General features: G+C 49.3%; 1 protein-coding gene and 1 long non-coding RNA gene across 7 annotated transcripts in view; one reads left to right on the forward strand and one right to left on the reverse strand.

Moving 5' to 3' along the window:
- The window catches only part of LOC142602754 (uncharacterized), a 36,126-nt gene extending 21,330 nt beyond the window's left edge, over window positions 1–14,796 (reverse strand). For 3 of the 6 annotated variants that reach the window (XR_012836528.1, XR_012836529.1, XR_012836527.1), the window contains exons 1-2: window positions 13,822–14,647; window positions 11,473–11,650 (exon numbers count right to left, since the gene is read on the reverse strand). This is a non-coding gene — a long non-coding RNA (uncharacterized LOC142602754). The other 3 variants (XR_012836530.1, XR_012836531.1, XR_012836526.1) reach the window with 3 other exon arrangements.
- Window positions 14,797–15,439: 643 nt separating this feature from the next.
- CCN1 (cellular communication network factor 1) lies at window positions 15,440–18,103 on the forward strand. Its single transcript, XM_075759846.1, is given in 6 exon segments — window positions 15,440–15,613; window positions 15,615–15,695; window positions 15,791–16,007; window positions 16,354–16,701; window positions 16,838–17,040; window positions 17,147–18,103. Coding segments are annotated over 6 exon segments (1,308 nt in total). The 5' UTR covers window positions 15,440–15,454; the 3' UTR covers window positions 17,447–18,103.
- Window positions 18,104–24,786: the final 6,683 nt, after the last annotated feature.

Genomic DNA, 24,786 nt, shown 5'->3' on the forward strand with positions numbered 1-24,786 from the left:
TCGGTCCCCTCGGGACAGCCTGATGAAGCAGCAGCAAACCCCCCTGATGGGAACCCAACCTCAAGAGGCAGCACCCACGCTGGGCAGCACCACCAACCCTCTCCCCTGCCCAGCCCTGCTGCCGGTAAGAACGCACACCCTCACTCCGAGACGTTAACATCCCCCCTCCCAGTTTCTTTGCACCACAAATAAGCTGCGTGACTGCCAGCAAGGGACCAGGAAAGGGCGTCCCTTTGGGTCCCCAGCCCCTCCTCTCTGGCAGCCAAAGGCAGGGCAGAGCCGGTCCCTGGCCCTCAGTGGCAAAGGCTGCAGCAAGAGCTCGCCCAGGGGTGCTGGGAGGCATCGGGAACGGATCCATCCACGTCTCTGTGCCAGGGCTGCACGGCCAAGCTAACCAGCTGGAGTATGGAGAAACAAGGACTGTTCAGTGGTTTTAAAAGGGGAAATTATTTTTCTGCCAGACCATCCCAGGCTTCCAGCACTCCCCACACCATCTGACCATGGGCTACGTTTAAAACATGCTCTCTGGCTCTTTCTCACCGGGGTGGGGATACAAATAACAAGCTGGTACAGTCTTCTTATAATGTCACATTTTTCTGGTTAGTAAAATCTCTGGCAAAAACATGAAGAAGATCCAGATGGATTTCAACACGCCAGCACACCAGACGCAGGTATGACGATGGACAGCTGGACATCACCTCCTCTAGCAGCGCCCTGGCCTGCGAAGCACCTCGACCTTGGGCAAGTGGAAAGGCAGAGGTGACTCAGGGGAGACATCTGCCCAGTTTCCAGTAGCCCTTCAACCAAACTGAACGCTTGGAAGCGCTGGTGGAGCTGTGAGCAAGTTGTGGCCACTGGAACTAATGAGACCTCATTTCCTATGGATTTGTGTCTTGTGGTTGGACTTTCCGGTGTCTGAAGAACATACAAGCGCCAAGGAGGCACTTTCTGTGGTCAGGGTGTTCATGGCCTCTCCCTCTGACTCCCTACCATGGATTCTTCCTCCAGCCTCTAGCCAGAGCCATGCTCAGGCCACTGGCTCTCCCAGGGCATCGGCAGGGTCTCCTCCCTCCCCCGGGCAGCTCGCCTTCCTGGGCTCTGCCTCAGCTTAATCTCTCAGAAACAAATACCTGCTTTTTGTGCTTGGTTGAAATTGATCCAATGGACTCAAAAATAGAGGGAGAACTACCAGGCAAAAGTGACTAAAAAAATGCATTTAATAAGAAAACCAGCATAACAGTGTTACAAAAACATTATACAATAAAGCCGGGTCAGCCCGGAGTCTTGAGTCTTCCGGCCACAACCCAAAACTTTCTCGAGGCCAAGAGGCACTGGGCATGAGCCGCACACCTCTGGGAGCAGAGGGCAGCGAGGGAGGGAGGGAGCCAGGACACAGGCTCCCAGTTGCCCTCTCGGGCTTCCCCCGCCTGTCCCCAGCAAGCCCAGCAGCACAGCCCCTGCTCTCCCACCTCCTGTTGCAGGCACGGGATCAGCGAGCATCCCGACCACCACACAGGTCGCCCAGCACAGCGACACAGGGCTAAATGGAAAAACGCAGGTAAACCCCCCCGGTTGCATTTCCCACATTAAAAGCAGGTCTATTTTACATGTGTGTTTACCCTCAGTGAGACCACGTACGTAGCACCAGCAAGGAATACCTTTGAGCTTTGCTGACCTGCGTGGGTTCAGTGCCACAGATCGGCTGTTGCTGCGATAAACCCCCCTTCACACGTATCTTATGCAAGAGCAGTAAAGGTGGATGTTTCTCCGGGAAGACACACGACAGAGCAAATGGAACAAATCAAAGGCAAAAATGAGAGGCTACCCAGCTCTAGTTGTAATGTTGGAGGCATCACACGCCCAAAAGCTATACAATTTTTAAAAAAGACCAAAAGGCAATCACGTTCTAGTGACCACAGAGTTTGCTGTCGCAGGCAGCGGCAGGAGCACAGCGCAGCTTTGAGCACACCATCATGTTGCCCGTTAAAGGAAATCAACGATCCTCCCTCCGCGTTCGGTGGCTGCAATAGGGGTGAAGAGAGATGAAGACACAGGCTTCCTGCGCACACACCGGGCACGAGCTGACAGTGAAGACAGCCATCAGCCTGCTTGGTCGCCCTGGAGAAGGGAAGGATCCGGCGGGGGGCAAGAGCAGCCCCGGCACCTCCAGGGCGGTTATCCAGAAGGCAGAGCCAGGCCGCTCAGTGGTGCGCACAGGAGAGACGCGGGGCATAAACAGGACCAGGAGAGGTTCAGACTGGGTTCTGAATTCCAGCTGGAATTATCCAGTGATCTTAGATTTTCCCTGTGCCTTAGCTTCCCACGTGTAAAATGCAAAGGCACCCGCAGAGAGCATTTCCCACTGACAGTAGTTTCATGAGAACACATGCACTAAAACTGCACAGCACCAGAGACCACAGAGGTTTAAAAATAAATACCTTTTTAAGACAATGAAGAATAAATACCCATCACATGAACAAGTGCAAAATTAGCTGGGAGCGTGCTGACTGTGGGACAGGAATTCACTTTGCTGTCAAGCTGGTTTGCAGCGGAGCTGACCGGCCGCAGGCTGTGATCTGACAGCACATCCCTGGTGCAGGAGGTGACCAGGACAGCGGGACACAGCCTTGGTCCGTATTTACAGCCTGGTCCATGCATCCCACACCTTCTCTCTTTGCATGATAATCTGCTTCTCAAAATATTTTCCTTCCTAAAACTAACACGAAAATGAGAGCAGAAGAAACGTACCCACAGACTGCTGCTTAAATAGCAGTGAGTTACTGAAAAGAAAAAACCCAAACCAACACAAAAGCTGAGGATGCTATCATCTGGAGTAGAAGAGAAGAGACTGACAGGCAGCAAGAGGCTTCCAGATATGCTGAGGGAAAGATGGCTCCCCTTCACATCAACGGCAAAATGTCACTCAGCATCTGGATCAGGACCCCTCTGCACTGGAAATCAGCTTTCGGATGGGGGCAGCCACTCTTCTGTATTGACTTGTCTGTGTCACGGTGACACTGCTGCTAACACTTAATTTATTTTGTCCATTTAGGAGACATCTAGTTATCTCAATTATTTAACAATGTGTAAAATTACAAACATATTCAACTACAATATGTTCCTCTTGCGTAAACCTCTCCTCTTGGCCACATACATAATGAAAACCCTGTTGAGTCAGTAATAAAATCCAGAAAGCTTTCAAGTCTCAGAACTGAATGTTCAAATTTTGTAGCTCACTTCCTTTTCTAACCAGACAGCAGGGCTGCCAAGAGAACTTCTGGGCGTTCAGCCCTTTCTGATACACATATACATACACACACACAAATATATATAGCAGTCTACCGGGGCTGGCAGACAGCAGGCACTACTTGTTTTTAACACAGTTATGAACAAATGCATTTTTAAAAGAAATCAGAATACTACTTGTTTTCATCTGACGGAACAGTCAGCTCAGACCTTGACAGGGAAAACGATCAGCTCCAGCTCTGTCAATAAATAAATATTTGCATTTCACTCCAGCAGAGGAAAAATGCAGCACTGATTTTAGGAACCAACCTCAAAAATCCATGTGTGGAAATACCACGGTTCTTTATGCAAACGGACCAGTTGCACATGCAAATACCTGATTTGCATGAATAACGGTGCTATACGCATGTACAGGTCAGGCATATGATCTAGCACCCCACATTTTTGGAGGCTAAGCCTCACTCCCGTGAAGGACAGAGCATCCTCATCCTGCACCGAAGCCAAACAGTAACGAGTGAACTGGGCCAATCACAACTGGGAAGACTTCGATAGCTAAATACGAGAGCCTTAAGGTTATATTACACAGAACACTTGCGATTCCGGCCCAAAAGACTAAATAGCTTCTAAATCCTTTGCACTATTTATAACAACAACCACCACCACAATTACATTTATTTCTCTTCAGAAGCACTGTCTGCTTTTGTATTTATACTGTAAGTAGCATATTAAAAAGAGGACCAAATAGATTTCACATATGTCGATGCAATACAAGAGCAGGCAGCAGCCACGTGAAGGGAAGGACAAACATTCAGCGAGTTTCATATGGCATGGAAATACAAAGCGAAGTTCAAGTCTGAGAGTTTTCCCACAGTTTGGCTAAGTACATTACCAAGAGCCACCGAGGTGCTCTCGGCCATCGTACGGGAGCCGGACGATACAGGGCATGATACAGCATCCGCCCGATGCACACAGGTACTTATACTGATGCGTACTGGAACGAAGAACAACTGAACGTGAGATAAATTGGCAAATAAACGTCGGCTGAGGAATTAGACCTTGCGGCTCTTCACTTGACAGGCAGAGCGAGGTCATCCTAACCTACCCCGCGCTCTAAACTGGGTGATCTTTGCATCGCTTTCATGATGAAATCTTTCCACTGTCAGTGGGCAATGAGTCAGAATAGGAGAGGGATGCTGTTTACTGAAAAGCTCTTGGAACTAGAGGGAGGAAAAGGGAAATACATAGGAGAGGCTAAGGATGGGTTCCAAAAACAAGATAAGAAAAATAAAACATGGACAAAATGTGGGAGGTGGAGGAAGGAATACCGAAGTGAAGGCAGAAGGGGAGACATGTGCTAGAACTCCCCAAACAGAAAGCTGAATACAGGTACGGAGTAGCAGAAGGAATACCAGAAGGTTGCGAATGGGAATGAGATGAAAAATGGGGGGGGGGGACACACAAAAGGCAGGGGGGTCCCAAGTTGCGCACATACCCTTTTTTAAAGTGAACGTATAGCCAAGAGACCCTAATATCAGGACACCAATGACCCTATCAGGCCAGCCAGCTTGCACTGGCAGAGGCTATAAAATAAAGCTGTATGAAGAAGATGAGGAGGAAGAATGATGGCGGTGACTAAAATGACTGGGATCAAAGGGAAGACCCATCACTGCCCACCAAAATGCCATCCCTCCCCCTGCGAGGGGTCAGCTTGTGCATTGTAGCTACTCTGCACGTGCTCCTGTCATTTGTAAGCACCTCACTCATGATGCAGCTATGTGAATGCCTCCTAGTCCTTAGTGCACCCTCCTGACACCCCCACGAGTCAGGAAATAATGTTTGTCTCCTCTCTACAGAGGGGCATTGAAGCACAGGGAGATGAACGATTTGTCCAAGACCACACTGGCAGGCTGTGGAAACCCAGAGCTTGAACCCAGCTCTCCCAAGTCCCAGGACAGAACTGCAGCTGGTAAAGAGAACCAAGAAAATTCAAAAAATTCAAATGAACCATCTTGAAAGCTTTATAAGTGAAACTCCTGCTGCAGGCATGAATGGAGGAAGTGCAGACTCCAACAGGCAAATTCTTTGCCACCCCATCTCCTGAGTCCCAGAAATCCTGTTGATCTGGGCTAATAAATTTCCCCAAGACCTAGACGTTCTCTTGGCCCTCATCCCAAGCTCACATAAGAAGCTATTTCATAGGCAAGGTTCTTATTTACAGTTACTCAACTCCCATAATATTTTATCTGAGGTGGCATTTTTAACACTCCCCTCCCCAGTACTGGATGAACTGTCTCTTTCTTCGCTTTATAGGTTTGTAACTAATCTAGTTAAAATCCCATAAATATTGGGATGTTTCTGTGCTCCCCATTCAGACAGGAGGCTGGCTGAGGAAAAAGTCCATTAGCATTAAAATGACAGTGACATCCAGACTGAAGCCGACCATTCATTCATTTTTTCAGTCTACTGTCATCACGCCAGCTGCCCTTCAGGAGCTGACTGTGCATCAACTGTGTAGCCTCCTAAACGCGCGATACTCGGGCAATGCTATCCTGCCATAAAATCCAGAGAGTCACAAGTCCTTGCCAGGTCTCGCAGTGGGTTAATGTGCTGGCTTGCTACCCCTGGGAGACCTGGGCTGGAGTCTTTGTTTTACTGCAGACCCGTATGCCACTAACAGCAAAAAGGAGGCCACAAATGCAGGGGAACGGGGCGCCGGGGAGCAGCCACGGCAGAGCAGGGTGCTTCGGGCCAGCGCTGCTGCCAGACTCAATGAATCTCAGTCTGGGTCTAAGATGGCTGGGTTCGCTTGAATCGGTGCTCGCAACGAATGCCCAGTAAAGAGGTGTGAGCGGGCCATATTGAAACACGGCCTGTAGTTCAGCTTGCAAAGAAAGAATTGCATTATTCCGCCACTTCTCCCGAGTGTGCAATGGCCCCTAACGCTGTTGTGGTGATACCTGTGCTCGGCACAGGAGCTCCCTTCTCTCGTGATGCTCCCAGGTGCAATGGGGTGGTCCATGCCCAGTACTTGTCAGAAAAGGAGCTTGCAGACAAGGAAGCTGCAGCCAGGGCTCGAAGGCAAAGGCAGCCCAGCACCCCTGTGCTGGAAGGCCCCCGTAAGGAGGTGCTGAGCTGCTTTTACCAGGATGCTGCTGCCCGGCACTGAGCAGGTACCCATGGGATGGCCCCATCCCCTTGTGTCACCAGGATGGCAGGTCTCCTGCAGCTGGGGAAAGATGTCCCTCTGCAGGTGTAGCTGGTGGGAAAGCAAAACAACCGCACCAGGACTCCCAGGTTTATTCGGACACAGAGATGACTATTAAATTATAGATAAGGCTGTATTTAATCATAGAGTGCTTAGCTAGCCCTAATACTGACTTCTACTTCCTAACTCCACTTTTCTTCAACAAAATACTTCCCTGAGAAGTTAGTCAGCCGAAGAATCCCTTTTTAGAAGTTAAGCTTTTTTCTTCAAGAGTTAAAAAGCTGCCAGGTGTTTAATCAGATTATCTAAATAAACTCACTTCCGAGCTGAGGATAACTTCTGAGGAAATCAGAGGCAGATGCAGCCACTCATTCCTTGGGAGCTCTCCAGAAACTCAAATGTCAGCAGTTTCAGTTAATTGATGTGTGTTAATCAATTAATGCCATTAATTTTGACCAGATAAGTCAGCTTTAACATCAGTATAATCCAGATCAGAAGCTAGCACTCAGATAAGACCTCAGCCAAGATCAAAGCTAACATGTAAAAAAATCCTCCTGAATGTGGATTTCCCACCATCCCAGTCAGCATCTCGCAGGTGTGGGAGATGTATGCATCCCATCACGTGGGGAGGGCTCTGCACACTTTGCTTTCCCCACAGCATCTTGTCCCTCTCACCTTTTAGGAACACGCCCGCCGATAGTGTGCAGGCTCTCAGCCACAGTCCTGAGCCCCAGCTCCTTGTCCACAGAAAACCACGTGCACTGCACGCTGGCCTGCGCGCCCACCCACGCTTCCCCGTGCGCCGGCTTTGCTGCCCCGCTCTGCTCACTCCTGAACTCTTCATTTCACACCTGACCTTCATCAGGGGCATTTCAGCAACAACCCTCTTCTCCTGCAAGAGGGGCTGCCACCTTGACCGTCCCTTTCACAGGCTATCTAAGTGAGGAAACGCTTCTTACCCCACATCGTCACCAACCACCATCTAGCCCTCTATTTTTGAAATATGTTAAGGCCTGAAATGTAGAATTTGGGGTTTTACACCAGCTAGTATTAATAGAAACATTCTCAAGATTTTTTTCCCCCAATGTAAATGGAACAGTTTTATTTTTTTAAGCATGCCCCTGTGGTGCTCGCAGGCCAAACACTGCAGCATTGTGCCCGCCCGGGGAGCTCGCTATAAACACATCTGTCTAGCTGCTCTGTCAGGCCCGCTGAGCTCTCTATAAACCAGGAAAAGTAAACCTGTACATTAAATATTTACTGTTTTCAGTGTGTATATTTTAGAAGTGTTTTTAGCAGCACAAGTAAGGCGGACTTTTAATCAATGATTTTTATTTTGACATGGTGCTGTTAAACGCTGTATGGATACATCCTGAAAAAGCCCACTCCTGGAAACCAGAGGCTCTCCCCTCACAACCGGCTACAAACGTTATCATGTTATCACACACCGCTCACCTGAAAGACCCCTCCTATCTCCCATTTTTCTGCTCTGATCCCAAATTATCCCGTAAGTCTAAAAGTTGAGCTCATGGGGAGTCTCAGAAGCAGACCCCAGGTCAGGCAGCGAGAGAGGACAGCGACAGATACGTAGCTGGTTGCGTACAAAATGATACAGATGAGTGCAAAGAGCGAGAACACCACCACAAATGCAAACTTATCTGAAAGTAAATAGCCGCCAGCCAGCACGAATTTTCGTTTCCGATTAACATAACAGCTAGCTTTTAATGTTTGCTTCATGCAAAAGAGCTTCTGCTTTCATCTCAACACTGACACTAGGAGTCATAATTTCTGTACAACAACAGGAAAAGATACGTTAATGCAATCGTAAAAAAGTCTCCGCACCAAAGTAGTCTGCTGATAGCCCCTGTGACCTCTTACTTCCTGAGGACATCGGTCCCTGGGAAAACAGCGGGCAGCAGACAGGCTTCCTGGCTGACTCAGAGATGTCCTTCTCCCCGTGGATCCACACAAGCCACCAGGCTCCTCGCTCCTGGATGGAGACCACGCGAGGACCCTTTCGCAGAGCAGCCCACCAGCTTTCACCAGCCAGCTCCCTCCAGTTTTATTTTAGCCTCCAGCAGAGATAAGGTGAGGAAGAGATTCCATTCACATAGTTTCTTCTCCACTCCCCTAGAAAGATCACCCCAACCAGCTCCACAGCGCAAGACACATCTTTCAGATTTGGATGCTAATCAAGTCTAGAGATGGTTTAGCACTTCTCCCTAATCGCAGGCATGTAACACTGGGATGGGCAGCTATTTGCACATTCTTGGATCGTAACTCTGTCTCCACAAACATTCTTAAAGCACATACATGATCTCTTGGCTGCCTGCAAGTCCTCCCTATCTGCAAGGATGACATCGTGTCTACTTATTTGTCTGCTATTGATTTTTTCACTGTGCTATCACGGACTAGAAGTGAGGGGCACAAGCCAGAGAACGGTGCACGTAACTGATCTCCAGCAGGAGGGTAGTCCTGGAGCAGGTTGTGGCTGGCTTCCTCGCACCAGTTAGCTCATGTGTGCCATAAACTAAGCACGCGTGATGGAAGAACACAACGCAGCTAGCTGCCACTGCAAGGTGCTCACGTAACGTACTGGTAGGCAAAGGGCAAGAGCCCAGATCGAACAGAATGGAAATAAACAGTAATGCAGCAAATACAACTAAGGTCTCACTGTGTTTTAATAAGCTTCTGTGCATAGCAGAGAATGAGTAATGATTCTGGACAAAGCCAGCAGGCACCTCAGGGGATTCTGAAATTAATCCTGTGACATTTCCAGCAGCTAGCCTGGAAAGCACAGTAAGTGACAGAATTCACTGTGTGGCAGAGCACGCTCAGCATCCTGCCAGATCAGGCGTCCCCTTCTATTTGCATGCAAAGAAAAAAAAAAAAATCAATACTCATCTTTTTTTCAAGCAAATACCTACAAAAACATGTTCTTAAATCAAAGGCTAGGCAAGTCCTTTGAATGTCCATGTATCAGTGACAAGAAACTGTTCTATCAGGTCAGGAACAGCAGGGAAGGAGGGAAAGCATCAGAAGGAACACAGAGGGTTCCCCTAGCTTTGACACACACTAACCTTCAGGAAATCTAGCTGCGATTATTAGCTATAATGAAACAAAACACCTTTGGAGAAAGAAGAGTTTGCCATGTATTTCAACTGTAGAAAAGGAAAACAAACAAGCAACCAAGCAAGCAAACCTGAACATACCAAAGAGAGCGTACTGCTGGGGCACGCAGTCCCATGACACAGGTAAAAGCAGGAGGCAGCTGTCTCCAAGGTGCAGTTAAGCTGTAGACTGAGGCAGACAGCAGCTGACAGTCATTACAGACCACAGCCTGGAAGTGTGCTTTGATTAAGGATTTCTGGGGCACAACCCGATTAATTGCAATCAGGTTCAGCTAGCTCCAGTAACTCCTTGCGATCATGAGTAATCTTCTTTTGAGCTTGCTCATTTTGTCTTAACAGATGTTAGTTCGCTTGCATTGCTCCACTGGGAAACTGCACTCTAAGGACCAAAGTTTAAAGTTAAGAAGTTGTTTCTGCTGAGGTAATTTCGGATGATTAACTCTCCGGGGTGGGACCCCTGTCCGGGACCTTCATCTCAGCTGATGCTGGGAAAGCACCTGTGTATGTTCCTGATGCCTCAGCCTCCTTCACGAAACTCAGGAGATACAGCTGTGATTTTTTTTTTTTTCTAGAATACATAAAGAGATGTCAGGCCATCATTTGCAAATGGAATCACTGCATGGGATGAAAACAATAGACATGACTAAGAAATCCATGTGCTGCCAGGTGCTAGCTAGGACCACCAGATTATTTTTTTTGTTGTGGCATGGAGAGCCAAAGCCCATAATAGTCTTTCCATTGCAAACTTCAGCTATAGGGGTGTGCCTGATGCAAATTGCATCTTCCGAATGTAGCCTACTGTTGAAGTACACACACATGGGAGTAGGTGAATATATATTAAGTAATCCGCCTGTCTCACTGAGGAAACAGTAGTGGCTGGTACTGAAATAAAGTTGGTGCCAGATGCTTGAATGACAGCGACAAAGGTATTTTGAGTCTCTGCCTGGGCAGGAGGAGCTAAGCTGGAGCTGGCTGTAACTGCTTTACATTTCTGCATCCAGCTCGGGGTGGGGAAGCCGTGCAGTACGTCCTGCCGGTCAGCGGTTCAACAGGAATGCACTGACCATCAGCAGGGACGCTTCTTGCCTCTGTTATGCTGCGATGTCCCTTGTATCTGCGTGAGGTATATTCGTATAGCAGTGCAGTTCACACGCGGAAGCAGCGATGAGCGCAACTGAATACTACATCAAATTTTCCTTCTCTGTTTCCCTGCAGAGTTGGGGGGCTCACAGGTCCCCCTTCCACTTCCACACAACGGGAACCTCTGCGAGACCTCGACAGCAGCCAGAGGAAGACACAGCGCACCTACAAAGCAAAGTGCCTCTCAGTGCACAAATATTAGAAAGCACAGGCAAGGCACAGACTAGGGAGGGTAGTAGGGAAGAGGAAGAAAACAAATAGGAAATGCCATGCTCAAAAGAATTCAGCATAAACTCAGAGCAAATCAAAGCACCAAAAAAAATCTGAACCCACTCAAATTTTAGCTGCTGAAGCCTTCTGGCTACTCGGCCGCTCTGCCTGCGCGTCGCTATGCTTAATTTGCCCCACTGGATTTGCACCTCCTGTGAGTGACTGAGAGGAGCCATTGACTCTGGGAGGACTGATTTAGTGCGGCAGGAACCGGCGGCCTGGCAGGGGCTGCGGGAGAGGCCCAGCCGAAGGTAGGTAAACACTGGAAGAGGAAAGGCCACAGGGAAAAAGACTGGAACAGGGAAAAGGAGAAGAAAGAGGAGGAGAGATGGAAGAATGGGCTGAGGAAAAAGAGAATGAGAAAGAGGAAATTAAACACAGCACAAAAAAGGGCTGGACGCTGGGTTTAGTAAGATCTTTCCCCAAAATTCACGTGGCCGTAAACCTCTGGCGTGCTCCGGTTTGGTGCTGGATACTTACTGTCAGTGGGAGCACGGGCACCCAGAGCAGCCTCCGTCCTACGCAGCGCTGTATGCTGCTCGGCGGCCCCACGCATGGCCACGAAAAGCTGACGCTGGGCAGAGGGAAGATAAACCATTCCGTTATTTTTTTCTTGATTTGTTTCACTGGAAAGTCCTTTCCCTGGAGAGACACAGACCTGTGGAAATGACAGGATACACTCAGTAAATCTGTAATACTTGCTGCGTAAAAGCCAACTGTTTCAAATTCCTGCTTTGCATTAGCCAAGCTCCCAGCAGACTTTACCTGACAAACAGTGATCGCCTACAGCACAAAAAGTGAGGAGCCAGTAAAATACTCTTCATGACATGAAGTGGGGAGCATTTCCCGGTTCACTTGGGAGAACAAAGGTCTGGAACAGTATGTTACACTGAACAAAAATCTAAAAAAAGGAAGATATTCCAAACTTTTTCCTGTTTCTTGACGTACATCCAGGAGATGCAGGCGCAGCCTGGAAGGTAAACGCTGGGTCACGGTTTGTGACAGGGAAATGTGTGCAGGAAAAGCCTAAGAAAGGGTCACAGTCTAGCCTGAACTCCAGAGAAACTCAACCCGTCTCAAGTGTTGTCAACTACTTGAAATTCAGGACAGGTTTGTTAAAAGGTGCTTCAAAGCTTTCGACCTTTTTTTTGAGCAAACGTAGGTTCAGTTACAGTTTTCCATCAAAGTTGTGGTAAGACACGAAACCCAGCGAGAAAAGGCGCTATTCATTGACTGTTCCTGCGGCATTTGCTGAATGTTGTGAGAGTCATACATCAAAGCAAAACGCTTGGTGCATGTCCTTAAATTAGATGTAATTAAACAAACAAGTGTTTGCATAAATCCCTGAAAAGCAAAACCCAGCCAATTTAGCCACGCATTGGTGTGCTAGTTTCTTCTGGTTTTTAAAAAGTTTCGAAATTTTTTAAAAATTTTCATTAATCAAGGTGTGTTGAATCACAAACTAGTTCCTCCTGATCACAATGCTGCTGTGTAAAGAGTCATCCTGGGAAAAAAGTACCAGTCAGATTCTGCATCTAAAAAGCACTGTTAGGAGTTTTAAAACCGAAGTGCCACAGACAAAACCCCATACACCTACAAAACCAAGGGAAGCCCGCTGTACTGGACAGCTTGGAGCCTGGAAACGGGACCGAGCCCTGCTCCTCCTCGTCACCAGCTGGGGCTCAGCTGAATGAGTAGGGATTGAAAGTCATTACTACCACTACTGGCAACCACCTAAGTTCGCCGGTGGTCTCTGTCCAATTCTTAATGGACACGTAAAATACCTCCTGTCATCAGAAATGGCGCTAAATAGTATATATTGGCAGTCTCGGGAGATAGCTGCGCGTAACTGAAGACTGAATCTCCCTTTCAGTTGTTGTCCTGTCTGACCCAATGTTGAGGCATACAAGTGATGAACTGCTGCCTTCTGAAGAGCAAGTTCTGGGCAAAGAGGGCCCAGAGCTTTCATCCCATCACCTTTCCTAAACCACGAAGCCACCACAAAGTAAAACGTCAATCTAATTTGCTTGGATGACGTGAAAACCACCGAGAGAACAAACTGTGGGGGGCAAAAGCCCAACAAGGGGAACCCTCCATCAGGCCTGGCCACCGCCGGCAGGAGGGATGGCGGAGCTGGGGACACGGGCCCTTCTGCCCCGCACGGCCACCGCCGCGGGGACATCCCCGCAGGAGGGGGAGGAGGCCGGGGCCGGGCTCCGCAGGCCGGGCCGGGAGCGGCGCTGGTGTCCCTCCGGCGGGGACACCCACGGCCCTGCCCCCGCCTCCGTCCCCGGGGTCACGGGCATCCCCTGCGGGGACAGGCCGTCCCGGGGTGCCGGTGCCGCTCCCCCCCCCCCCGCCGCCCCCGTGCTGCTGCTGCTGCGCGGCGGTTTCTGCGGGAGACCGACAAAGGTGGGCCGCGTCCGTCAGCCCCGCTCCGTCCCCCCGGGGCTGGAGCCGCTGGGAGAAAGACGCGCGTTGGGGAAGCGAAACGAAACGGTGTAGGTTTTTCGGAAAGTCCGCCGCAAGGCTTCGGGCTGCCGCTGCCGCCCGGCTCGGCCGGAGACAGGGGCCCTATTGTGCGCACCCCCCTCGTGCCGCCTGCGCCGCCCGGGCAGCCAGCGTCCCCCCGCCGCGCTCCTCCGGCCAAGGCCGCGTCCGGGAGCGGCGCCGGCAAGGTCCTTCGACAAGGCCGCCGTGGGGGCTGCCGCCGGGACCCACACGCAGAACGCGCCACCACACACGCAGAGGCGCGCGCACGCACACGCGTCCCCCCGGCCCCCGCGCAGAGCGCGCGGCACCGGGAGCGTCCCCGGGAGCGGCACTTACCGGAGCCATGTGCGCAGTCCCCGCTCCGTCCCCTGAAACGGTCCTCGCTGTCACCCTTTCGGCTGCGGCACCGGGCAGGCGACGAGACGTCTGGGCTTGGCTCCTCCGAGCAGCGGGGCTGCTGCCGCCTCCCCTCCCTAAATGCCCGTCCTTGACGAGCGGCGCACACAGACACTCACTGTATGGAAATGCTACGCAGACAGGTTAATCGCATCCCCTCCTCTTCGCATCCCCTCCCTCTCCACTGTCTCCCTCGCCCCCTCCCCCCCTCCGCTTTTCGGGGGCTTTGGAGGGTTGGGGTGGGGTTTTTGTTGTTGTTGTTTTGGGGGTTTTTTTGGGTTTTGTTTTTTTGTTTTGTTTTTTCTTTTTTTTCCCCCCAAAGTTTCGCCTCTCGTCTGAATCTGCTCCTCCACCTTCCAGCCTTGAAGGCAACCGAAAAAAACCCTAAAGCACCCAAACTTGCGTTAGGAACAATAATCTCATTTGCAAAGAAAAATCCCTGGAATGGGGACTTAACGTAACGCCGTTGGGTAGCAGACTCAACTGCTGGGCTTTGTTCAATAAAGGAGCAAACTGCAGTGTAACGCCAGTTGGCTCCTCCAGCGCAATTCTCCTAAATCATGATAGACAGATTGCGTGAAAAACAGGAATTCCAAAGAATTTCCTGCCCTGGGAACAGAAGTTAAGGCTATATTTAACAACATCTGAAGCTGTCAAGAATGCTTTGTGGTTGGATAACAGAGCAGAAAAATGTGAAAAATGCGGGCTACTGCTATACCAAATATGGAAATATTGTTACGTCTGGTGTCTAAATCCCCATCTGGAAATACTTACGGCCATGAAAAGAAAAGATGCCGCAACAGAAGCTTAGGCTCTCCTCCCCAACCCCAAATCTGAAACTTCGACAGGGAAATACTATCCGAGGTCGCCCGGCTCGGGTGAGGGCCGCGGAACCCGCCGATGAGCGGGCTGGCGCGGGGGGCCGGCGGGGCCCAGGACTTCCTGCGGGTTCGCTCCCGGGCCGAGGACGGGGCCCCTCGCTGCGCGTCGCCGGGCTCCCGCGCTCCGCGGCGGCGCGAAACGTTTCGGTTGTCCCTCGCACAGCAGCGGTAACGGCAGGATCCCGGGTACCGCCGGGCCGCTTTGTGTGCGGTGTAACGAACGGGACGCAGCCCTGTAGAGCGGTGCCGCGCTCGGTCCCGCAGCAGCCGGCCGGGTACAGATGTGCATCTCCGGCGCTGCTCGCGGCGCAGCTGGCGCCCGCCGGCGAACGGCTCCTCACTCTAACATCCTCGCGGCGCGGAGCGTCACTGAGGACAACGCGGGGGGGAACGAACCCACCACCCCAACCCCGCGCACACCGGGGAAAAGCCTCCCTGGCCTCGGGGCGGCCCCGGGCGCGCGCCCCGCGGGAGCAGCCCGTCCCACGCCGAAACCTCCTACCCCCACCCCGCTCCCCCCGAGGCGGGCGGAGGAGCCCCGGCGGGGCCCGTCGGGCGGTGGGAAGCGGCGGGGGGGGTGGGGTGGGGGGGGGACACGGGACCCCCCGCGGCAGGGCCGCCGCCAGCGGCCGCGGTGCCGGGAGACGGGGCGGGGCGGGGCGGCCGCGCCGCGCGCCAGCCGCATTCCTGGGATGCCGCGAGCGCTGGACGGGGCCGCGGCCCGGAACGCGCGACGTCAGCGCCGCGGCGCACGCGGCGGCCCCGCGCCCCATATAAGGCGGTCGCGCCCGCCGCTGCCTCAGACCGCGCCGGCCCCGCTCCGCGCTCGCAGCCTCCCGCCGTCCCTCGCTTCCCGCACCGCCGGCGCTAGACATGGGCTCCGCGGGCACCCGCCCCGCTCTGGCGGCCGCTCTCCTCTGCTTGGCGCGCCTGGTAAGTGCCGCGGCTCTGCCCGGAGGGGGGGAGGCGGCGGGTCGCTCCGCTCCGCTCCCGGCACTCACCGGCCGCCGCTCTGCTCCGCTCCGCAGGCTCTGGGCTCGCCCTGCCCCGCCGTCTGCCAGTGCCCGGCGGCCGTGCCGCAGTGCGCCCCGGGCGTGGGGCTGGTGCCGGACGGCTGCGGCTGCTGCAAGGTCTGCGCCAAGCAGCTGAACGAGGACTGCAGCCGGGCGCAGCCCTGCGACCACACCAAGGGGCTGGAGTGCAACTTCGGCGCCAGCCCCGCCGCGCTGAAGGGCATCTGCAGAGGTAAGCCGCTCGCCCTCCGCCTCCCCCGGGAGAAAAGCCCTGGTCCCCGTAGTGCCGAAGTTTAGTAATTTCGAGTCCATGTATGGTTATGCTTTGTTGTTGGTAGCTTGGCAGAAAGGCACATGACTTCAGCAGTCTGGAATGCGATTCAGTATGTCTGGGCTCCGCTAAACGCACATAAGGAAAAGTGATTCCTGACTAACTTATTGTTCTGGCCCCGCGTCTCCGGGGGATTGTAGGGAGCTCCACTGTAAATTGAATTTAACAGACCAGCAAATACCTGTGCTTAAACGAGCGCTTCCCGCCGCTGACTCCCTCCTTCCCTTCTCTCTCTTGCTCTCTGCAGCCCAGTCCGAGGGGAGACCGTGTGAATATAACTCCAAAATCTACCAGAACGGTGAAAGCTTCCAGCCGAACTGTAAACACCAGTGTACGTGCATAGATGGAGCTGTGGGCTGCATCCCGCTCTGCCCGCAAGAGCTCTCTCTTCCGAACCTGGGCTGTCCCAGCCCCAGGCTGGTCAAAGTCCCCGGGCAGTGCTGCGAAGAGTGGGTCTGTGATGAAAGCAAGGATGCGCTGGATGAGCTGGAAGGCTTCTTCAGCAAAGAGTTTGGGCCAGATGATTCCGAAGGTGAACTAACCAGGAACAACGAGCTAATTGCTATTGTGAAAGGAGGCCTGAAAATGCTACCTGGTGAGTATGGGCTACTCAGTCTGACGCTTAAGGGGAGGAGGTGGGAGGATGGCTCTATGATTCCTTAGACCTCGATGGGAAGAGAGAAACCCAGTGAGGGGATATACTTGGGCTAAGCCCTCCTTTTTGTTTCCAGTTTTTGGATCCGAGCCACAAAGCCAAGCTTTTGAGAATCCCAAATGCATTGTGCAAACAACCTCCTGGTCACAGTGCTCAAAGACATGCGGAACTGGCATCTCCACAAGGGTTACCAACGACAATCCTGACTGCAAGCTCATCAAAGAGACCAGGATATGTGAAGTGAGGCCATGTGGCCAGCCTAGCTATGCCTCCCTAAAGGTAAATACAGACTCTTCCGGTGCTCCTCTTCTTTCCAAACTGCTTTGGGTAGAGGGTGAAGGCTGGAGAAGGACCTCCTGCTAATACTATTGCTTCTCTTTTACAGAAGGGAAAAAAATGTACCAAGACTAAGAAGTCCCCATCCCCAGTGAAGTTCACTTATGCCGGATGTTCCAGCGTGAAGAAGTACCGCCCCAAGTACTGTGGCTCCTGCGTGGATGGCAGGTGCTGCACGCCCCAGCAGACCAGGACTGTCAAGATCAGGTTCCGCTGCGATGACGGGGAAACCTTCACCAAGAGCGTCATGATGATCCAGTCCTGCCGATGCAACTACAACTGTCCGCATGCGAATGAAGCTTATCCCTACTACAGACTAGTCAATGACATTCACAAATTTAGGGACTGAGTTGTGTTGGGGGTGGGATGCTAAACAGAATGTTGAAGTAACCATCCATGGAGAAAGGACCTTTGATGGAAATGGTGCCTTGCCCATTTGAGGTCAACATTGAGATGTTACAAGAGTGCACTGTGCAACTGGACACTAATGCAACAGAGATTTAAGCATACTTAAAGCTTCATAGTACTGGAGCAACTTTACTGCTTCTTTTTGGAGCACCTTATCTAATTATATACTGTTTTCTGTTTGTAAGTGATCAGATAAATGTTTTGTTCTGGTTATGAAAACTTCTTTTCTATCCTGTTCAATTTAACACTTTGCTTCTCCCTCTCCCTCCATTTTTTTCCCACCCTTTCCCAACCAACTTGGAAGTTACATTCCTTCCTGAGATGGGCACTTGTGGGGTGTTCACAGTGGCAGCTATTATGTACCAACTGTAGTTTAATGGCAAACAGAAATCAGTTGTTTTAAAGCTGAGTATTTTATTTATCAAACTGTAGCTTTTTTGTTTTTCTTTGAGTTGTTGTTGTTGTGTTTTTGGTTTTTTTTACCCCTTCCAGACCCTGTAATACTGGAATAAGTTGTAAATGATTTTAATTTTATATTCAATGAATTCAAAGAATTTATTTATGGAATTAATCATTTAATAAAGAAATATTTACCTAACTACTTAGTAGAGCATTCTGAGAGGCAGCAGACTTAAACACAGCAACTGCAAGAGCTTTCTGTGAAAACCCTGAATCCTGAAAAGCTTAGATTCTCTGAAAATTACAACAAGCTCTGCTGCAGCAATGAAGTGCTGCAACCCCACACTCTAAAAAGTAGCTACAGAAAAAGCTTCTTGACAGTGAAAGCAAATGTTTGATGGAGAGACTGAAGTGTTAATTAGACTGTCAGATTATTCAAACTGTCCTGGAATTTGCAACCCAAGGTACTTCATTAGAATGCAGTGCACGCACATGATGTTGAACATTGGGGGGGAAGCAGTTGGTAGGTTGCACGTTTTTTTGGTGGCTGGTTTTTGCAAATTAATACATTTCTGTGCAGAAGAATGTTTCCTACAGTCTGCAGGAGGTAGTTTGCTTTCACTAAATTCAAATTAAATGAGCTTGAAGCAATGACTTTTGTTAATCCTAATAACCCAGTGATGAAAAGTAAACATACTGTTAACAGGAAAAGAATGTGAGGAATTTCAAGTACTTCTTCAATAGAGCAAAAGGCAAAGCAGCTACTCTTCTCTTCCTCACCTCCCCTTCCCACTTTTTAAAGATGTAATTACATTTTATACTGTGGGACACAGATGACATTCAGCTAATCAAGGGAGGTGTAAGATGGCTAGCTGGCACGCAGTAAGAAAATGAGTTTGAAAAAATGAACTAGAGTAGGAACTGAGAGAGCAGCATCAAACATCTGTACTATTCTGGTTAGCATAGGGCTGCGCTACAGATAAGCCTGAAAGGAAACCTGCAACAGGATAATTTTTTTTTTTCTCCTTGTGACTGGGTAGTTCTCTGGCAAAATATCCTCCCATAGACTTTAGTAAGAAAGATCCTTCTAAAAAATGGAGACTGTGAGGTTTTAGAATTGTGAAGGGGTGTCATCCAGTGTCATATAGTTAGATGCAGAAGTGGTTAAGAGTCAACTTTTTATTAGATTAGACATAAATACGTCAATAAAATAAACAGCCAAATATCTCAGAAGCTCATCTCTGGCAGCTAATGCTTTGCCTGAGAAATTACAGCCATCTCTCTTCTGCTCAGTCAAGTTCTCTCCCCAAAGGCATTCAAAACTTGAGCTGTTTTGGAATTCACCACCTGGCCACCGGTCTCAGCTGTACCTAAACTTGTCTGTACAGTAGTTGTTGACAGCAAAAGTATAAAATGCTGTCAAGTGCTTTTGTTTGGCTTCTACTTAGATCGAGCACTGAATGCTTCGCTACATCAGGCGCTGACTGAGAAATCATCAGGTGTACGTGTTGGGTTATTGCGTGAGGGAGGAAGAGGAGCACGCTGCTCACACACACAGCAGCTGCATGCACGCTCCTCGCCATCCCCGCTGTCCCTTACACTTGAATGACACCCGTCTTCAAACCAACCTAACAGCTCCCTGAAAAATTACATATGCATGTAGCTATACTATAAGCTATATGTCTGTAACACGCATAGCATACACAAAGTGGCCCTTCCAACTCCTGCCTAAAGCGTGGCTCTAGCCAGGCCCTGGATTTTACACCCTGCACTTTGGGCTTTCCGTGTTTCACCAAGTAGAGGGGTGGTTGTAATCTGCTCCCTAGGAAAACGTACTGTTGGGGCAATAAGGGCTGCAGGACCAGATCATGCAAATGTAAAAGTAAAATATACTAATGAAATTATCCTGCTATAAAGAGGACTTTAACCAACCAAACTCCACCAAAATGAACTACAAGTGTTCCAGAGCTGGGATCTCACACCAGCCAATTGTCATCCATATAGTCCTCTCTTCACTTTTCACAATTACATGGCAAAACTACTAAAGCCCGCAAGTCCCAGTACTGTAAAAAGAATCGGTGTCATTGTTTGTGTATCATCTTTGCACTTGCTTTGAAATCTTTATATCCTTGTTCCAGCAGAAAAAACCCTAAATACAAGGCATGAAAATATAAATGATAAAGCGCAATCAGCAGGGCTTACAGGTAAGGTTAATGAGCACACCTGTAATTTTATTTCTTGGTCAAAACCTAAAAATATCCTTCTTCAAGATGAATACTGAAAGATGAGGAGTTAGGAACATAATAAATGACATGCATGACAAGCAGCAAAGTTTTCATCACATTTCAATGCCATCAAGTAGTTCCAACCCTGAGAATAAACCCACCTACGCGCACGGGGCTCCTCCGAGCCGGGCAGACAGCAGGAGCCCCCGTGCTTCTCTGGGGAGCTGTGGCACACCGAAGGGCGAGCCGCGCTGCCCAAGCCCGTGGCACGGGTTTCAGCACCGCCATCTCCACAGCAGCCCCTGCTTCAGCCGTCCCACCTCTCCCGCTCGCGTCTGCCCCGGCCCTTTGCTCTTCGCTGGTAAGCTGCTGGGGTTTGTCACGCAAGGCCCCGACCAGCGGCACCCGTGCAAGCGCTGGGGTCACCCGAGGATGGAGAGTGGTGGCACCGGGCAGTTTGCTGAATCCGGTGCTGCCGCCAAAAGGAGCGTTTGTCAAACTACAATTTCAGGACCGAAGGAATGTGTAGTCTCGTATTCAATGCACTTATTTACAAGGGTTTGATGGTGGTAACCACTGTAATATCAGGCATACATATAACATCTTCCCTACTAACGAAGGCAACGCAGTGAAGAAAAAGTTTCTGCTTCCTTAAGTGCTGCATCACAGGAAACAAAACAAAAGCAGCAGGATGCAGAAAACAGACTGCCATGATTACATTAAATCCTCTCTCCAGGGATGCTGCTAGCTCCTTCCCCTGAACGAGCAGCAGATGGAGGAAAAGCTAACATCTTACTGGCAGCGGGACAGCCAAGCATTAATTAACCCTCGCTGAGCTGAGCCACAAGAACCTCTAAACTCCATATAAAAGTTGCTGTGGAGCCCACAGCAACCCAGTCCCCACTGGGTTGCCTGACCTTCCAGTGGACACCTGGGAATCAGGCCCACCTCCCTGCTACCAGTGGGAAGCTGAGGCGGCGTGCAGGCTGTGCGGGAACAAGCCGTGTAGCTGCGTGGGAACAGGCAGAGTAGCCGTGTAGCGGGGGGATTTCCTGCGCTCACAGTCCACCGAAGCTGCATGAACCCCCCCGCATGCCAGACAAGGAGCTCTGCCGCAGCTTCGGGTACGCAGCAAACTTTCTGAGCGACAGCAGCACAGGTCTTGGGGACTGAAACAAGAAAGTTTGCAGACCAAGCAACTGAATAGATGGTATTCAGTATGCTATGATTTTTTTTTCCTCAGAAAAACTACTGAGCTATGACTTCTATATACACAGTTTATATTGGAGAAGATCCTGAAAGACCCCAAGGCACCATTCACGTAAGCAACTTCATCTGTCTTGAAGTACAGTTACAGGATGGAATGCAGCAACCATCCAGGAGGAAAACATTACACAAGATTTTGTAAGGTTTTTGTTTACTAGACAGAAGAAATTTAAAGGTAGGGCGCATAGATTTGCCCAGATGGGAATCTAGCTAGGACACAGGAACAACTTAACCTCACGACGAAGGCAGTTTCAGTAAGAATGGACTCCGTTATAGATATCAGTTGAACCGTCAGCACTGTAGTCCCACAATATTTTGGGACTGGTTAAACACCAGATCAAAGGAGCCCAGCAGATCGGCTGAGTCAAAGACACCAGTTTCTCAGAAGCTGCAGATTTCCTTGGGCAACTCAAACCAACCAGGTTAGATCCTAATTATTAGCTCAGGAATTTGACAAAATCAGGCATCAAGACATCCCAGCTGTAAAACCAGCGAGTCTATTAATGAGAACTTAAACCAGGAAAATACACTCTACAGAAGCAGATACTCATGCCGTAGTGGAACAATCCCATTAAAACCAATATGGATGCCCAAGCATAGCTGAAAGCAGAGGTTGCGAAAAAAGGTCAACAAAGAGATACCACTGAGAGTTTAGATATGAAAGTGCTGGGGGCTTCTCAGGCAAGCTTTTAAAGCCAGCCCCGTCTGCTCTTTTGCCTGAATGCCTGTACCTCATCCACCAACTGAATTTTTACCTCACTTGGACATAGCTCTACTCCCTCTTGGCACTCTTGGCAAAACAGACACGTTCTGGGGCCACAGTTCGATGCAGTAGAAAACCTGGAAGCAAGGAGTGGAAAGGCAATAGGCACTTCATTTGGTTCACAGTCACTTCTTCCTCCTTCTTGAGGCAGAACTGGGATGACAAGAAGAAAGTGGCAATGTGATTTTAAAAACACTTTTGCTTTGTCCACCAGCTGGGATCGTGCAGGAACCGCCCGGCTCCCAGTGTGGCAATTTATTCTCTAAATCAAGACTCCCTCTCCCCTCTCTTTTCTATCCCTCCTCCTTTGGCAGATTATTTTTAACCAGCTCTGGTTTGTCACACAACCCCACAAACAGCTGTACTGATGCAAGTGATGCAAAAACCAGCCTAATGCAAAAGGATAGGGTAAACAGGAGGACTACTGTGCCAGTTAAATAAAATAAAAATCCACTGTTTCTATCACAAGTAGGAGCCAGTAAGTCCACAAAGACTTCCCCTTGACCCAAAGGTGGCTTTCCATATTTTATCACTCTATTGATTTTTCCTGCCAAAAAGCCTACTACAATAAGATAGCCTGGAAATGCTTTTCAGCAGGAAAAGTTAGCAGTGGTGAAATCAGGCCAAGCCAGCGGAACTTTGCTTCCAGCACAACGTTACAATGCAGAGAGCCAATGAGAGAAAGAGGCTCTCCCAACAAAAGCATCACTAGAGCTAAGTCACTGTCCGGAGGGTCACTGAGACCCAGCAGGACACAGTAGGAACACATTTCTATTATCAAACCACAGACAGCAAAACAGCTATCCTTGTTTTTTCCTGGTTTTACGTGTCATCTGCAACTTCCCTTTCAGTTTCAGTATTTATTTCAAGTTGGTTTTGCTGCCTTTTCTTGTTTGTCTTGCACACACATGACTTCCTTCCATTTCACCACAAATTTCCACCAAATAAAACCATATGCACTGCCATAGCAACATTTTAACACAAACACAGGGTAATCTTTGTTCAGTGAAATACACAGTTCATTTTTTTTTCTCTTATTAACAGAACCTGCATCTGCATACAGTTTAACTGAATGTCATAGCAACAACATAAACACAAATTCAAGATATTTTTTCCTTTAGAGGGAGGAAGAATAAATGTTTTCAGGAAAAGAGCGTGGGACTTAAGAAAGCAGAATGAAATGTTTGTGACCGAATCCGGCCTGAAGTTACATCATCACAGCTGTATATTTAGTGTTTGAAAGCCTGCCTCTTGCAAGGTGTTATACATTCTCAGTTCCTACAGATGTCAACAGAGAACAGCCGCATCTGGCAGGGCAAGGTCTGAATTGCAGCTACACTTACACACAACACGTAGCTCAGATTTCTATCAGCACTACAGTGAACTTAGAAATTTATGTACTTTTTTAGACTAGAGAGCGTGTTTTGCACAGTGAACTGTTTTACTCCTAATGCAAAGTCAAACTGCACTGCTCAACTGGAGTAACAAGAATTGGTCCGGCACGCCTCCAAGACCTAGCGCCAGCCACACATTCTGTGGCATGACACTCTTTTCCTCTACGGATCAACAATTCGTAAGGCAGAGACAAATACAGGAAAACCTAGAATTCAGCTATGTTCATTCAAAACTTAGCTGTTACACTGACAGGGGGTATAACGTTGTTTACCCGTGTCAAGTCAGTAACTTATGTCTCATACCCCCAAGAGGTTATACAAAAAAGGAAAAGAACCAAGTTCTCTCATACATACGGCTGACTCAATCCTACCTCTCAGCTATTGCTATGCGCTTAGCTATGCTCTATTTTTGTCCTTCATGGCTTGTGAAAGGGATGACTTCATTAAGCTTTTAATTTTTTGAAGTAGCGCATTCATTCAGGACAAGAGCCTTTACTCTTTGCTTTGTAAGCTGATGGTCCTTCAGCTCGAGCACGCTGTGAGGGTTCAGGGTTTGAAACCTGAAAAGTCTAAACATTAAAAGAAATGCCATCACAATGCTACACACAAATAGCTCGTTCCTTCTGTGACAAGTAGTTTAGAGAGGAAAATAAATGAGTACGTGTAGTAGGCATAAAATCAAGCACTCGGCGCAAGCTGGTGTTGAATGATGAAGATTAAAACAATATCACAGAGCTTTCATTCACAGACATTGTCTGTGCTGAACCAAGGCAGGGTCCTGTAGGGATCCCTCTATAATAGGATTACATTAGGATGCTTTCAAAATGGACAGAACTGAAGTCTTCCAAGCAGCCTCAGCTCTGTCTTAAATGTCAAGTGCTTCACCAGAAGTTTAAAAATACAGCTTTTAAAGATGCTTTTTCTCTCTTCAGTTTATTACAGGATGCTAGATCTGGGTTAAGTCACTCAGAAGGGAATTAAAAACTTCCCCTAACTGCCTATGAAAGTGTTAAAAACCATCCACCCAGCCAAAGAGTGCGTAAACTTTGATTAAATCAGTAACATTCTTCTGAAGAATTACCACTGTTGCAGGATGTGCACTGGCCACCTGTCACCAGTAAGGCTGTGCTTTTGTCATTTTGATTTGTTTTTATAAACAAAAATTGAAGAAGTTTAGCAAAACTGAATAAAAATATTTACATTTCATCTTGGCTTGCGTTTGATGAACCACCAC

The sequence above is a fragment of the Balearica regulorum genome, chromosome 8 (assembly GCF_011004875.1).
Source record: "Balearica regulorum gibbericeps isolate bBalReg1 chromosome 8, bBalReg1.pri, whole genome shotgun sequence".
NCBI lineage: Eukaryota > Metazoa > Chordata > Aves > Gruiformes > Gruidae > Balearica > Balearica regulorum.